A 15,386-nucleotide genomic window follows, 5' to 3' on the forward strand; every position below is an offset into this window, starting at 1 on the left:
CATGTGTACACAGTCACATGTTCCGTTTCTGTGTATGGTTGAGTGTACAGTCCCACGGACCTTTTCTGTATGCACAGTCCCAGGAATCCTTTCTAATCACGTGTGTAGGGTGTGCACAATCAAATAGACCTAACTGCACGTGTAGTATGTAAATAGTCACATGGACCTTTTCTGTGTGTAGTTGTGCATAGTGACATGGCCCCTTTCTGTGTGTGATGGGTATGCACAGAGTCCCACAGACCTTTTCTGTGTATACTGTGTGCACAGTTGAATGGACCGTTTCTAACGGCACAAGCACTGTGAACATTGCATGGACCCTTTCAAACGTGTGTGTGTGTGTGTGTGTGTGTGTGTGTGTGTGTGGTGTGTGCACAATTCCAACTCCAAGCATGTGTGCAGTGTATAATCACATGGCCCCTTTAAACTATGTGTAGTGTGTACAACCACATGCAGTGAGTGTATAAAATCATACAGATCCTCAGCTAAGCATGTGTGCAGTGTACACAAACAAAAACACTATGTTATCAGCTCTCAGTGGCCAGAGAGATTACTGACTCCAGAACAGTGGTACCAATGTGCTGCCCTTGGATGAAGAGAAGTGACTCCCAGTGCAGCCTCCCATATATTAATTGCAAATGAAATAATCAGAATAATCAAAGTTAGAATGCTTGTTTGTTAGGGCTTCAGTGTGCAGACACCATTAGCAATGTAACTTAGAACAGGTTCGGGTATTCCTCCTCTGGTTTGGCGGGTAGAAGTCCAGAGCAGCAAGGCATGCTCCTCTTGTCTCCCAGCCTGCTGGTGGCTGATGGTCATTGATGTTCCTTGGCTTGTTGAAGAATAGCCAAGGAAAATCCCAAGTGGTATGTCTGGTGTTGTGGAAGTGTCCAAACAGAACACCTCATGAGCACCCAGACCCTTTTAAACTGCATCTCTGCAAACCCATCTTGGTGACCAAGGACAGACCTACTCTCAGTGGACCAGTGAAGAGCAGCATGCATTGAGAGCTTTAAAATAATTCAGTAACAGATTTTCCTCTGCCCCCAACAGTCCCAGCAGTGTGTGGAGGCTGTTCCCCCCAGGAGTGCTATCCATCTTTCAAGCCCATGACCCTAACACGGGGCAGCCAACATGAGATGGCCTCACCCCCAGAAGATACTGGCATGAGCAGTGGAGAGAAGAGACCAAGCGCATAAATAAGTAAAGCACCAAAAAAAAAAAAAAAAAAAAAAACCAACTGCTCACTCACAGCTCTGCAGACCGATGCACAGGGCTCAAGGACCAACAGTATGTAAAGGGTGGACAGACGCCACAGGTTTGCTGGGTCATTGTTACATAAACAAGGCAGATGGCTCCTATGAGGTCTAGAAACACATTCATCTTTTCCTCCTTCCAAGTCTAAAAGATTCAGTTGGTTACTACATTTGTGTGTGTGTGTGTGTGTGTGTGTACATATATGAGGTGGTGGGGAGTACATGCCACTGCATACATGAAGGTCAGAGGGCAACACTGTGGAGTCTGTTGCCCCTTCCCGACTGTATTTATTTGAGGCAAGGGCTCATACGGCCCAGGTGGGCCTTGAATTTGCTATGTAACAAAGGATACACTTGAACTTAATGATTTTCCTGCCTTCACCTCCAGAATGCTAGGATTATAGGCATGCACAATGACCCACTTGTGTGTTGTTGGAATTAAAATTAGGGCTTTATGCACACTAGGTAAACACTATATCAACTGAGCTACATCCTCAGGCCCCAAAGGGTGTGTGTGCGCGCGCGAGTACATGCATGTTTGCGTGTGTGTGTGTGTGTGTGTGTGTGTGTGTGTGTGCATTTTATATATAAGCACATCACAGTTTTTGGGGGTTCACCCTGCTGGCCTCCAGGCCATACTCTGTCCTGCGAAAATAGGTGCCCTCATACAAGTCTGTTTCCACTCCTTCGTAGCTTTCTGATGTCGCTGACACTGCTGGAGAGAGGTGACCTCCACTGGAGGAAGGCACTGAGGTATATTTTCTCATAGGAATAGTACAAACAGTTTAGGGAGTCTCATGTCTTAACCCCCCTGAAATCACTTAAGAGGAATTGAAAGCTTTTGCACTTTTAATACCCAGCACTGGAGTGAGGAAACGAGAGGACAAGGCAGGGGGTGGGGGTGCGGGTTGTACTTCTGCAAAGGGGACAAAAGGATTTCCTATTCCCAGAGAAAGAAATGCCCCTGACCTTCGCCTAGCAGTTTTCCCAGACTGGCCTTGACCAGCTGCCTGGGGACAAGTGACTGAGACCTTCTGGACAAATGTATCATGGCCTTTTCACTTCACAAGGTGGCTTCCTACCTCCTAGGAGTTCAGGGACCAACCTTCGCCATGTCTGTCTGGTTGCATGCCACCAGAAGGAAAAACGGTGGGAATCAGAGAATGGGGCTGTGGCAAGCATCTGAAGGGCCTGTTTTCCTTCTTCAGTCTCTGCTCACCAGAAAGCTGTCACTGCAGGGCTCGCCACCTGCTGGTTGGTGCCTCACAGTATAATTCAGGAAGTTCTTTTGAGGATCAATGTGAAAGTTCCTCAAGTTTATGAAATTGAAAAAGAATATTCTAGAATGAGCAAAACATCGATTAAAGTAAGTCTATATCAGATCTTTCTAGCTATGGAACTTTCAACTGAAAATGAGGGGAGAAACCCTTTACTGAGGAAAAAAAAGTAACAGAAAGATAACTTTAAGTAAAAATATTTGGGTTATTTCAGGTTAAAAACTGTAACCACAAATGGAGTAGAAATAAATCTGTAAACAAAATGAATGAATGAAGGCAACAGAGACAGAGATTGACTGGTATTCCATAAAACCTAAATAAAATGAAACAATCACTGGCTTTCAATTTCATAGGTACATGCATCGTGGACTCATGTGCAGAGCAGTGTGTACAAGCACTGCATGCGCTCCAGTTGTGGTGTTTCTAGTACATTCCGGCTCAGACCTTTGTTCCCATGAAGAAAGCGTGTGTTCTGCACCGTCCAGCCATTCTTGTAATTGAGAAACACTTTCACCAGATCTAAACAAATTAAACTTAACCCAGAAACCCACCTCACTAGTTATGGTGGATCCTAAGCCTCAAAAAGACAACATAACAAGAAGCCACAACCTCTCCAACTAGACATGGACTAGAAATAAGTCACAGTGGAGTGCAAATTTAACAATGGCTTGTCCTTGGTGAGGCTCTGGGTTCAGATCCAGCTCCAGAGCAGCAATGCAGACATGGATAAACGGTTCTCACTTTTACCCATTTTTTTCCCCTGCCTTTCAAATGAACAGCTTTGCATGTGAGGTGAAGTCGGCCAAGGGGAGGAATTTGTCTGACTCTTTTCAAAGCCAGCTCGTTTGATAGAAACTGCAGGGGGTGAACAAACAAGTGGGAAGTCACCATCCACACCAAAGGAGTAGAAGTATTTACATTCCTCTATGCAATAACTAACTACACTCTTGCTATTTAGTGGAGCAATGTCTCCGGGATATTAATTGTAAGTGAAATAATCAGAATAATCAACGTTAGAATGCTTGTTCCGCAGGGTTTCTGTGTCCAGTGTAACTTGGAACAGGTTCGAGTACTCGTCCTCTGCTTTTGCTTTGGAGGGCAGAAGCCCAGAGTAGCAAGGCAGGCTCCTCAGGCTGAACAGTCGTTCCGTGTCTTAGTCTGCTGGTGGTCGAGAGTCACTGAAGCTCTCGCCTTGTGCAGCTATCCCTCCATCTCTGCTCCTGTAAGATAGGCCATCATTCCTGTATAGCTCCCTCTTCTCCTTTTCCCATAAGGGCATACTGTTTAAGGCCCCATCCTAATAACCGTGTCTTCACTTGGCACCAATACCAACCCTATTTCCCAAGGCCAAGCACTTCAACATCTCTTGGGGTGACATTTCTACCAGTAGTATGTCTCTAAAGGGGTGGCTGGTTTGCTACTTTGGGGTGATTGCCTGCTGCAATTCCTCAGGTATAGGGCAGCAATAAAACTGAGCTCCAAGAGATATTACAATTCTGAAATTGAAATCTTAACTATTTCATTTCTGCTTAAGGGAATTCAAAGGCCCTTATTTCTTTCTGATGTGATCTGGCCAAACCCGCCCCTGTTCTTCCAACTTCCCTTCTCACAGCTGTATTAACTTCTGATGGCTTTCTTGGTTTCTTTGTCCTTCTTCGTTTTCCATTGGCAGTACACGGGATCAAAGCCAGGGCCTGTCGCATGCCAGGCAAGAGCTCTACCAGTGAGCTGTGTCTGAAACAGGTTTCTTAACATCTTTTGCCCCCACATTCTGTTCCTTTCTCTCAAACACACCTAACTTCCCATCTGGGCAATTCATATCAGTTCCTTCTGTGAGACCAGCCCTGATTCTCCAGGAAGCCTGCAGACCCCACCTGTACTGCTTAGATGTGGCTTGTTTTGGAGGCTAAGAGATGAGAAACCAGAGCCTGAGCAGAATCCTGGCTTCACTGATTTGACAGCTGTGACCTTGAGCTGGACAACAGACCTCTTTGTACCTGTTCCCTCATTCATCAACAGAGGTTTAGAGACTGATACGTATAGTATGCATGTTTGCTTTCACTGCATTAAAAGATGAAAAGTGCCCAATGGTGCCTTGAACCTATCTGTTCTGTATTAGTCAACTGACCTCTTGTCAATTTGGGTACACTTACACTTTCTGGCTATTCCCTACCAGATTATAAACCATTTGAGGGATGAGACTACATTTGTCTTGGGTACACTCCTTGCCTACAAAAGCACTTGGCATTCAAATCTTTGTGAAATAAAGCTCAAAGGCCTCTAGCCAAATGAGTCAATGCAGAGGGATGGGAGTGGTGGTGGTTTCTTTCTCCAGTAAGATGTGTAAGGATACAGCAAAGGTAAGAGAAGGATGGGGGGGGGATGGAAAGGAAGAAGGGAGGTCTGAGGTCACCAGGAGGGAGAGGAAAGGCACACAGGTCTTTATCCCTGGAGCTAGGAGACTCATCACTGGAATTCAACCAATATATGCAAAATAAGGAAAAATGGGGGTTTACATAAAATCATTAATGAAATGGAAATCAAGAAACAACTTTTCTGTACAAATTATAGAAGTGATATCAGATGCCATTTGAATAAAATTTCTCAAATTTAAAGGAGAGTTCAGTTTGCAATTCAAAATGCCCCCAAAATGATATACTTAATGAAATGTCTTTATAAAACCCATTATTGTGTACAACAAATAAAAGTAATTTAAAAGTGTAAACAAGAAGATCATATAATCAACATACAGATGCAGAAAATATACAGTAATATTTAACAGATGCCTATTAATTAAAAAATATGGAAAAGCCCTCAGGAAACAGGAAATGAGATATTGTCAACCTAAGAAATGTAATCTATGAAATACTTACAAGTAACTTTATATATACTGGTGAGACAGTTGTATATTTCCCCCTAGGAGTGATGAAAAGAAGCAAAGGATAACTCACAACTCAAAAGGTATCCAAAGACTGTCCTCAGTCTGAGTAAACGCTTCTACTTACAGCTGGTGCCCTGTCATAGCTTGCTAACTGTCCCAGCTTAGTCCACAGCATACGCAGGTACAAGGGTCAGAAAATCTATTTATATATGGGATATAACTTCTCAAAAAGTTAAACTCCTTATTTCTTAAGGTTTCACTCCCACAAACAGAGCATAATTGAAATAAATGTTCAAACTCCTAAGTATATATCATAACAATATTTCCTAAAAATAATAAGAATCAGGCTTTATGAAATGCTTAGGAAGCCCAGTAGAGACAACATTATAAAAGACTTTAATATTTTGACTAAGTAGTATCTTGAAAAAGACAAATTTCTAGAAAAATAAATTCTCCGATCAGTAAAGCTTGTTCCCCATTTATTTTGTGTGTGTAATTCAGAAATACAAGATATGAAAATTCTATTACAGTAATGCCACAAAAGCTTCTAGAGCAGCAACCCATTCCTAAAATGTATCAAAATAGCCATGTGTTCTTTGTCAATGTAAAAATGTCTTCAGAGTTCTCACCTCAAACAAGTATAAAATATAATGGCAACTGTCTCCTTTTCAAAATATCAAACCCACAGCCCTCCATTAGAACAGGATCCGGTCCAGAACTGGAGGGTGGTGGTCAGCAGGGGCTTGAGAAAGATGGGATCCTAAGGACTAGGGGAAATAAGATAGACACAACACATCTTCTAGCAAAACATATGAGTATTAACTGTGGCCTTGAGTAAGACATCTTCCAATTAGAACACAATATAATAAATTTAAATATGATGATGTAATTCACTGAAACAAACGTGTACAACTGTGTGAATTGAAGCAACCGTTACAGAAATGTTCTCATCTTCTAACTACCAGGAAGTCATCTACAGGAAGCAATATATGACTTAACAGATCCAGAAAAATATATACCACTAAATTATATGTAAGTATTAATGGAAAGAGATCACAACATTGTAAATAATCAACTGTGTCAATTATTAAATTGTAAGATTATAGGAAGGAATAACTTTAGTGAAAGATGTTTTTGGACATGGCTGATGAATCAGAGCCAGGCCCTCAATCACTTCCCTAGTTCCTGACTCTTTTTCTTTTTAAATAAATAAATTTTTAAATAAATAAGTCGAGATTGTTTCCTATTCATTCTCAATTATGAAGGGTTCCTAAATTAATGTTGGAATTTACATAGCAGAGTGACATTAATTTTCAAATAAACATAGGATATATTACAATAAAATAATACAACCCAAGCCAGCAGAACAGGCACTCAGAACTGAAACCCCACAAGCTCTTGGTCACTCAGAGGAAACACTTCAGCAGACCTGTAAGCCTAGGGCTGGGTTTAGTAACTCAGTGGTGGGACTCTGCCTTAATGTGTGGTAAAGAATGCCATGCGGTCAACTCTCAAGAAAAAAAAAAGCAGAATTTCCCTAACAATTGGACTGTCCCCTGCCAAGCCATTCTTTTCCTGAGCAGAAAAACAGCATTTCCACATCTGGGATGAAATCACAGTTTTGTGGGACACTGCATTAATGTTGCATTCCAAGCCCACATTTCAAAGTTCACTGTCTGTTGGACTTTTCAAAGGTAATGGGAAGCACATACTGATACACACAATATTTGCGTGGAGTCTCGTAAAGTTAACAAACAGGCACATGGTGCTGATATGACATGGATTAAAAACTACAATACTCTCACAAGTTCAAGTTTTGCTGACAAATGAATTATGGTATCAACTTTAGAAGGAAAAAATAAAGCACATTCAGAGCTTTTCTGAATGAGTGTGTTGGGGCCTCTAACATCTTGGACAAAAAGGCGTATGCCGTGGCATCATGGTTTGCAAACCTGAGTTTAAACTGGGATAGGGTTAGCATCTCCCACCATGAAACAAGGCTTTTCAATTTATTTCAGGCATTATTCACACAGCCATCATTCTACATGAAGACTGTCTGAAAATGGGATAATGAAAAAAGTTAATTGTAACTTTGTCAGGCTCCACCTTGGACTAGATTTGAACAGATAATAGTAGAAAGTACCAACTGCCTGTGAACATTGACAAGAAAATAAAACAGGAAATTGTCCACATAGGGATGCACTTGTTTCCTGTGACTTGGGAACCTATCCCCAGTGCTCCACCCCAGCAGCTGTCCAATGTGACATAAGTTGTGAACTTTGGCTAGATCAGACTGGAGGGGTTCTGGAACTATTGTGGCACTGTCCACCTACTCCTGTACACAGAAAGAAGTCATAAGAAGCAATGCACATAATAAAGTCTCTGTAATTATATTTAAAATACGTTCTTCTCTGTTCTTGATAAAGAAGGGGCCATTAAATACCTTATTAATGAAAACTAAGCCACCATAAACTCAAAAGCTTGAAAAATTCAAAGAGAAAAAAAAAAACCCACCAACACCAAAAAAACCACGGGTCATTGACTATGATGGTACATGGCTATCTGTAGTGCTAGCACTCAGGTGGCTGAGGCAGGGGACCAGGTCAAAAACAAAATCCATTAGAAAAAAAGGAAGAAAGGAAAGAGAAAAAGGAAACAGAGAAAAGCAAAAAACAAATGCCTGTCACGGCAATAATGTCTAGGTTTTCAATAGCTTTCTTTGCTGTTGTGTCTTTTATTCGTTTTTTAACAGTTAAAAAGTTTTTTCTTTGACAGCAGAGGTATTTTCCCAGTGTAATGAACTGGGATGCACTACTTTGTATACAAGGAGGACAGGACAAAACATCCAGGCAGAGATAACTGTCCTTGAGCTGCACAGTGAACAGAATGAGTGGGGATATGGGCTAGACTCGTCATAGGCACTTGACACAGACCCACTCAATGAATGGCAGACCCCACCCACAGCCGTGAATGCAGGCTGCAGTTAAGAGGGCCAGAGGTCTCCTTAACACATTGAAGACACTGGGACATCTTACTTCCAGGAAGAGGGTCTTCAAAATCCATCAACCAGCAACTTCCCGAAAGCTACATGTGTGCTGTGAGGATAAGAATTTGGACTGCAGAGGCGGCTTAGCTATGAAAGGCTAGACACCATCTTTCATGAAAAATTAAAACCAAAAATCAAAAGAAACCCCCAAAGGTTCTTCATGTGTCACAAAATACACTCCTTGATCTCAGTGCACAAAAGGGGGGAACAACCAAAAATAGAAGAATGTAATGCTTTTAATTTTTTTGTTTTAATGAATTCATGAATTAGGAAGGTCAAAAAAGGCTGCACTTGCCTCCATCTTTTTCTTTTTTTCTTTTTTTTACAAAAATATTATAGAAGAATAAGCAAGAAGAGAAGACGAGAGTTGGGAAGAACACAGAGACTGAGCTGGAAAGGAACTGTGAACTTCAGGTCATCATGGCTATTGAAGAAACTGTAAACTTTTAAGCTTCTGTGAGATTTTATTTCTATTCAAAAACCAGGTGAAAAGGCTGCCTTTCCCCGCGAATAAAAAGTGAAAATGTTCTAAACACCAGTCTGAAGAAGAAAGCCCCATTTGCCGGTGCAAAGGACTCAGCCCCTCACCTCATCTGCACTGCTCGCTCATCCCCCTGGTGTCTTATGGGATCAGAGAGAGAGAAGCCAGCTTCACTGGCAGAAGCGAGTCCCAAGCACAGCACAGGAGCTGACAGCCCGACCCACCAGCTACGTGGAAGACACACCTTGAATAACATACAATGAAAAAATTAAAAAACAAAAACTCATAAAAACCCAGACACCATCTTTCATGAAAAATTAAAACCAAAAATCAAGAGGAACCCCGAAGGTTCTTCATGTGTCACAAAATACACTCCTTGATCTCAGTGCACAAAAGGGGGATAAACGAAAAAATTGAATTTACCATTCTGGAAGTCTATCTATTCTTTACCCTGGTCTCCTGGTACTAGTTCTTACACAATCACCACTTTGTCTCAAAGCCCAGAGAAACCAAATGGTGTCCTGGTCCATATTTGCATAGTGTTAACAGTAATATTGTAGAGAAGAACTCTGTCCCTTTGCTTGCAGCCAGATTTCTGAAGAGCAGTGGGTCCAATCTCACACATTCAAAAACAAGACACAAAAGTCTGGAAGCTGAAGATTGAGTTCCATTAGCAGCAAGCTGTTCAAATCACTGGATACAGTCTTTTGTCCAAGGGGCAAGAATTAGGCAGTTTTGTCTACAGTTTCGGGTTTTGCTTTCTGTGCCATGCAGCGGCGAACTATATTATCAAAACTTCCAAGGTAAAACAAAGCAATGATTCGGAAAAGGCCCATGGTGACCACCTGCAAGATAAAGGAGATCTTTCAGCTCACCCAACAGGACAGCACAATAGTCCATTTTAAAGTAGTCACATCTCTACTAAACAGTTTCTAGGACACATCTAGTTTACTCCATGAACAAGTATAATGAAAACTTTGCAAATGCCAGTGATTTCAAATCAGAATACTTTGTACACTGGATAGCACTGAGCCTACAAGACAAACAGCAATATTTGTCTGGCAAATCCCAACCATATAAAGAACAAAATAGGTATTTTTAGAGGACAGATAGACAACCTACAATCAAAGCTCTTTGGCTAGGATTTGTTTTGAGTACTAAGCCCTTTTGCTAGGTGCTGAAGATGCTAATGTGAGAAATACATATTCCTGGACTATCTAAACTGATTTGCTTATTTTTGGGGGACAAATTCTTTTGCTTAGACTGATCCCAGACTCTCGGTCATTAGTGATCCCCCGGCTCAGCCTTTAAGTAGCTGTGGCTACAGGTGGGCATGGACCCGGCTTGTAATGGAAACATAATTAAGTAAGAAAGCAATCACTATCTCAGGGGCAAGGCAGCAATTATCTGTGGCCACTTATCCTGCTCAGTGACGGACTCTCACCAAAGCAACTCCAAATGGCATCACCTAAAGATGCACATTTTCAGATATGCAAGGACTTAAAACCCATGTCTGCCAGGTATCCTTTTCCGAGATGAACGAGACATAGAAAGTGGGGGTTCACCAAAGGAAAGAGGTGTCATGTGATCTGGTGAATTTGTAAATATCTAGGGAGAGACTGGCAAGGCCAGCGATGAATTCACAATGAATTAGCAGACTGGAGACGTGGCTCAGCTGGTTAAGTGTGTTCCTAGCATGCATGAAGTTCTGGCATCCATCCCCAGCACCACATGAAACAGGCCTGGTGGCATCCATCTGTGACCACAGCACTTGCAGCAAGAGGCAACAGGGTCAGAAGTTCAAGGTCATCATTTCAAGAATCTTAGGGAGGAAAATTAACAGTAAAGGACAAAAATTTTTTTCTTCTCAAACACAAATCTAACCACAATGATAACACAGCTAATCTAAGGAAACGAGCGTGGGGAGGAAGTTTGCAGGAGAGCCAACCGCTCTCCTCCAAGATAATGGCAACACCATGATGCACCAAATAAGAGAAGCAGCGGCACCTGGACACGGGCGGCACCTGGACACGGGCGGCACCTGGACACGGGCGCACGCCCCCAGGCAGTGGGAGAGACAGAGGAGGCTCTGCTGAAAGAGGAGTGACTGCCTCAGAGGCAGGCATAGAGAGAAGCCGAGGAGGGTCAATTTTCTCCGAAAGCCTTTGCAAGTGTTTGATTCTGAGTGAGGGCAAGGCTGACTTCTGAAAACACCAGGGAAACTAAAGGGAAGTTGGTAAAGGGAATCTATGTGATACCATGACTAGTAGCCAGGATCTCAGGAAGGGACAAAACAGGTTTTCAGGGGACTTTCAGGACAGTGAAATGATCCCACACAGCCCTGAAGTGGTGGATCTGCACCTCACAGAAGCACAGAGTGTAAACCGTGGGCCTTAGGTGAGAATAACGTGTCAATAATGACTCCTCTTGACACAGGGGCACCACACTAACATGAGGACTCAGTGACACAGGGACTGTGGTGGTCAGGCATATAGGGAATTTGACATACTGTGCATGGAGAGTTTCTATAAAACTAAAAAGTAAAGTCTGTTATAAAACTACAAAACTAAAGGTCCGGCAGGGTAAGACCTTAAGAAAAGCATTTACAACACAAGCTATTAAAACTAAAACAAGGGCAGGTCTAGGCTCTGAACACAAACCTGTAGTCCTGTAGTGAAAGGAAACTTGAGAATGAGGACAGCAGGGACAGAGAGAATGGGACAGTTAGGGAAGCAGAGTTAGGCAGGCTTGTGCAGGGCAGCAGACTGGAAGCTTCATCCAGGGGCTCTGGGGAGCCACTGACAATAGAGCAGACAGTTACAGACGCAGCATTGAAACTGACAGCACTCCTATGGACTCCAGTGGCCTGGGCAGGTGCTAGAGGTCATGGGATTGGGACAGGGGCTGTGCTCTAGTCTATGGGCGTGACTGCCACCCTTTAAAGTAGCCTGCTGCTACAGACCTTCTAATGTCCCAAGAAATGTCTCAAATTTGGATTTTTTTCTGTTTCGCAATATCTGATTTTGAAACAATTTTACTTGAATACACACACTCATGGAGTATGGTGGCTTACAGCCATAATCCCAGTACTAGGTGGGTAGAAGGGGTCGGGGGTGGCCAGTGTGAGCCTGATGCTTGCTGAGACTACATAGCATGTTGCAGGCCAGCCAGGACTAGAGACAGTCCACACACTTCTGTCAGATGGAACACGACATCTCTTTTTATGCTCACAGGCTTCTGTCTGCAAGTTCTGGCTCACAACACACGTGACTTAGGTCAGGGGTAACAATCTGGGTATCAACTCTGGGATCATCAGCAGAGCTGCAGAGTGTGGGACAGCTGAGGTGACGAGAGGGACCCAGAAGCCGAGGAGTCAGGGATCACACCCCAGTATCTGGCCGAGCACTTTGGCGTGAGCACCTACCACAGAGTAAGGCCACTGGAGAGAGCTGTGGCTGGAGATAAGCCAGCTATATCCCAGGGACTATAAAGGGTTACTTTGGACTTGTTGAACTGGAAATGTCTAGTTACTTCCCAGGGAAACTATGTAAAAGAAACTGTTTTTTTAAAAAGTTGGAATGTGAACCTAGCTATGGAACTGACTTTCAGACTTGGCATCACTTTTGTGAAGTGGCATGCATGAGGAGAACGAGACTGCCTGTGGACAGGTGCGGACTCTGTGCTCTTGCCCAGCTTGGGCATCCTGAACTCCTGTTTGTGTAGGCGCTGGCTGCCGGGGCACAATGCCGAACAAGAGCCACAGGCCCTGTCCTCAAAGATCTTATACCTCACCATGTTTACTGCCGGACAATCCTATGATAGTGGGTGCACTTCATAATGCGACAAGAAGTAACCCGAGAAAAAACCAGGGAGTTAGCGTGGCTGCATCATACACAGACACCTACAGACTTTGTCAGCAGTGATCCCTGGCTTTGTGTCCCCAAACACTCTCCCATTATAGCTCCAATCACAAGTCTGCCATCATTGTTACCTCACCCAGCAGTCTCGCTACTATGTGGCAAACTCCTTAAAGGTTAGTAAACCCTCTTACACCTAGCCACCTGGGGAAGACAGAACCTCACCAACAGGAAGTGAACTTCCAGGCCTGGAGAGAAGGCTCAGTGGTTAAGAGCACTGTTCTCCCAGGGGGCCTGCATTCCATTCCCAGCACCTAGATGGCAGCTTACAACTCTCTTCAACTTGTTGCAGGGAATTCAATGCTCTCCTGGCCTTCATGGGCACTGCATACACATGGTACATAGACATACATGCAGGCGAACCACTCATGCACATTTAAATTCTAAGAGTTCAATTCATATGTCCTGGGTGAAACTGTAAATCCTATAAGGGCAAATTCTCTCCTTGAGTCTCCTTCAGCTCAACTATCAGTGGCTAGCTCACTAGAAGGGATTCAAATCTAGTATCTCATTGTTTGTGGACAGTGCTGCCCCTACACAATTCTAGACCAAGCACTCCTTTTCAAACACATTAGAGCAAGGGCTCTTTATTGAAAACTAGGTGAACATCCAGCCACAGGGACAGTCCTTCCATCCACAGGGAGGGTCCGGTACCTCACCTCTTTACATGTAAAATCACTGCACGCTTCTCTTGATGTTTTTCTCACCGAAGTTGGATGTGGTAATTGTTGTCTTGCCAAGTCCATCCATTCTGTTAGCCTGTCTGTGTGTCTATCTGGTTGCCAGCTAAGAAAGGGCTTACCTGCTGGAGTCCTTCAGTGATAGAAGTCACTGGGGCCATCCCACAGGTCAGGGAGGACAGCATGTACCCATCTGAGCCAATGGAACTATTAAAATTTCCTTGCTGAAAAAGAAGCAAGAAAAAAAAGGGGGGGTATGAAGTAAGTTTAGAGGAATCAGCTGAATACCAGAGAAGCAATGAAGTACGACCCTTCACTTTTTGTGGGGCAGGATGGCAACTTAGAATATACCAGAACTTAAAAAAAAAAATGGACACATAGACTTAACGCAGGTTCTGAAACTCTGAATCCACAGATCCCTTTCAGGATCTCTAAGGACAATGCAATTGTCAAATAATTTTGCTGGCCTCACCGCTGACTTTTGTACAGAAGGACAAATTGTCACAGCGCAAACCAGTGTTTTTTGGGGGGACTGTGGGCTAATGGCTCTAATTCAGCCATTGCACTGCCACTACAGTGACAAAGAAAACACAATATAAAAGTCACCTGACAGACACTCAAAGTTCAGCAATTTATTAAACAGTGACCTTTGAAGACATCTCTCCTCCATATAACCCCCGTTCCCCTAGCTTCGGGTACCAATACTTAGCTAAGGTCTGAAAAAGCTAAGTGGAAATCCCAGAAATAAGCGATTCACAAGTGTTAAATTGTATGCTGTCTGAACAGCATACTGGTATCTTGGGCTGTCCAGCTCTGTCCCACCTGGGACATGTGACTCTTCTTTGTTCATCAGTATAATCAGGGCCTTAATCCATTAAGTTTCAGGATGCCCTTGATCTCATTATGTAAGTGAGGATGGTCTTGAATTTCTCATCCTCTTACCTCTACCTCCCAAGTGCTGGGATCACAGATGGATATCATCATCCTCAGTTTATGTGGCACTCCAGAAGGAACCAAGGCTTCATGCGTGATAGGCTATCACTCTACCAAATGAGCTACATCACCGCTAAGCTTTTCCATAGGTGTACAGGACGCACACAGCATACACAGGGGTCAGTATCACTGATGTTAGGCTGGTCTTGGACTATCTCCTAGAGGACAAGAGAAGGAGGGCTCCTGTTCCTCGTGACAACTGCTTAAACTGGGATACTAAAGGATGGCTGACACCTTGAAGAAAGGCCCTCCTGCAATGTTCAGAGATGAGCTCCCTGACAACTACTGACCAGCGGGCTGCACTCGGACTTGGGCTTGAGACACGAACGGGGCAGATGAATGAAGTAAATCTGTGGCTTGCAGGAAAACCATAGGATACATATGAGGGCAGTGATAAAACCTGAACTTTTAGGGAAAAATTAAGATTTGGGAAAGCTTTACCCATCAATATTGAGACATATTTTTCATGATCTCTGATGAATGTGACTTTTGATAACTCAGTGATTCCATATCTTCCAAATGACTTCATGTTTTCAAATGGTGAATGAGTGAGTGAAAGATCCATTCAATGTACAAATGGGAGAGGAATTTTAATGCCACAGAGAACAAAAAGCTCATTGGTGCAGTTTCTAATTTCACAATGTAACCAACTTTAAAAAAAACAAAAAACCTCTATCTGTCAAGTTGGGGGATAGTATAAAAAAGAAAATTATGCCCATAATTATCCAAAAACCTTAGTGAAGACATTGTCCTCTCCCAACTACGTATCTGTTTAAAGTCAGCTTTTCTTCAAATGCTTCAAGAAGAATGTATTTAACAGATTGGCCACAGAAGCAGATACTGGACTCCAGCTGGCAT

At 43.1% G+C, this 15,386-nt stretch overlaps 1 protein-coding gene across 1 annotated transcript in view; it reads right to left on the minus strand.

The window, feature by feature from the left end:
* Positions 1 to 5,873: 5,873 nt before the first annotated feature.
* The window catches only part of Kdsr (3-ketodihydrosphingosine reductase), a 38,461-nt gene continuing 28,948 nt past the window's right edge, over positions 5,874 to 15,386 (minus strand). Inside the window, exons 9-10 of the mRNA XM_005081452.4 lie at positions 13,658 to 13,759; positions 5,874 to 9,783 (exon numbers count right to left, since the gene is read on the minus strand). Of these exons, the coding sequence (XP_005081509.1) occupies positions 9,664 to 9,783; positions 13,658 to 13,759 (222 nt within the window). The 3' untranslated portion in view covers positions 5,874 to 9,663. The remainder of the gene's footprint in view (positions 9,784 to 13,657; positions 13,760 to 15,386) is intronic.

This window comes from Mesocricetus auratus, unplaced genomic scaffold (assembly GCF_017639785.1).
Source record: "Mesocricetus auratus isolate SY011 unplaced genomic scaffold, BCM_Maur_2.0 Super-Scaffold_100676, whole genome shotgun sequence".
NCBI lineage: Eukaryota > Metazoa > Chordata > Mammalia > Rodentia > Cricetidae > Mesocricetus > Mesocricetus auratus.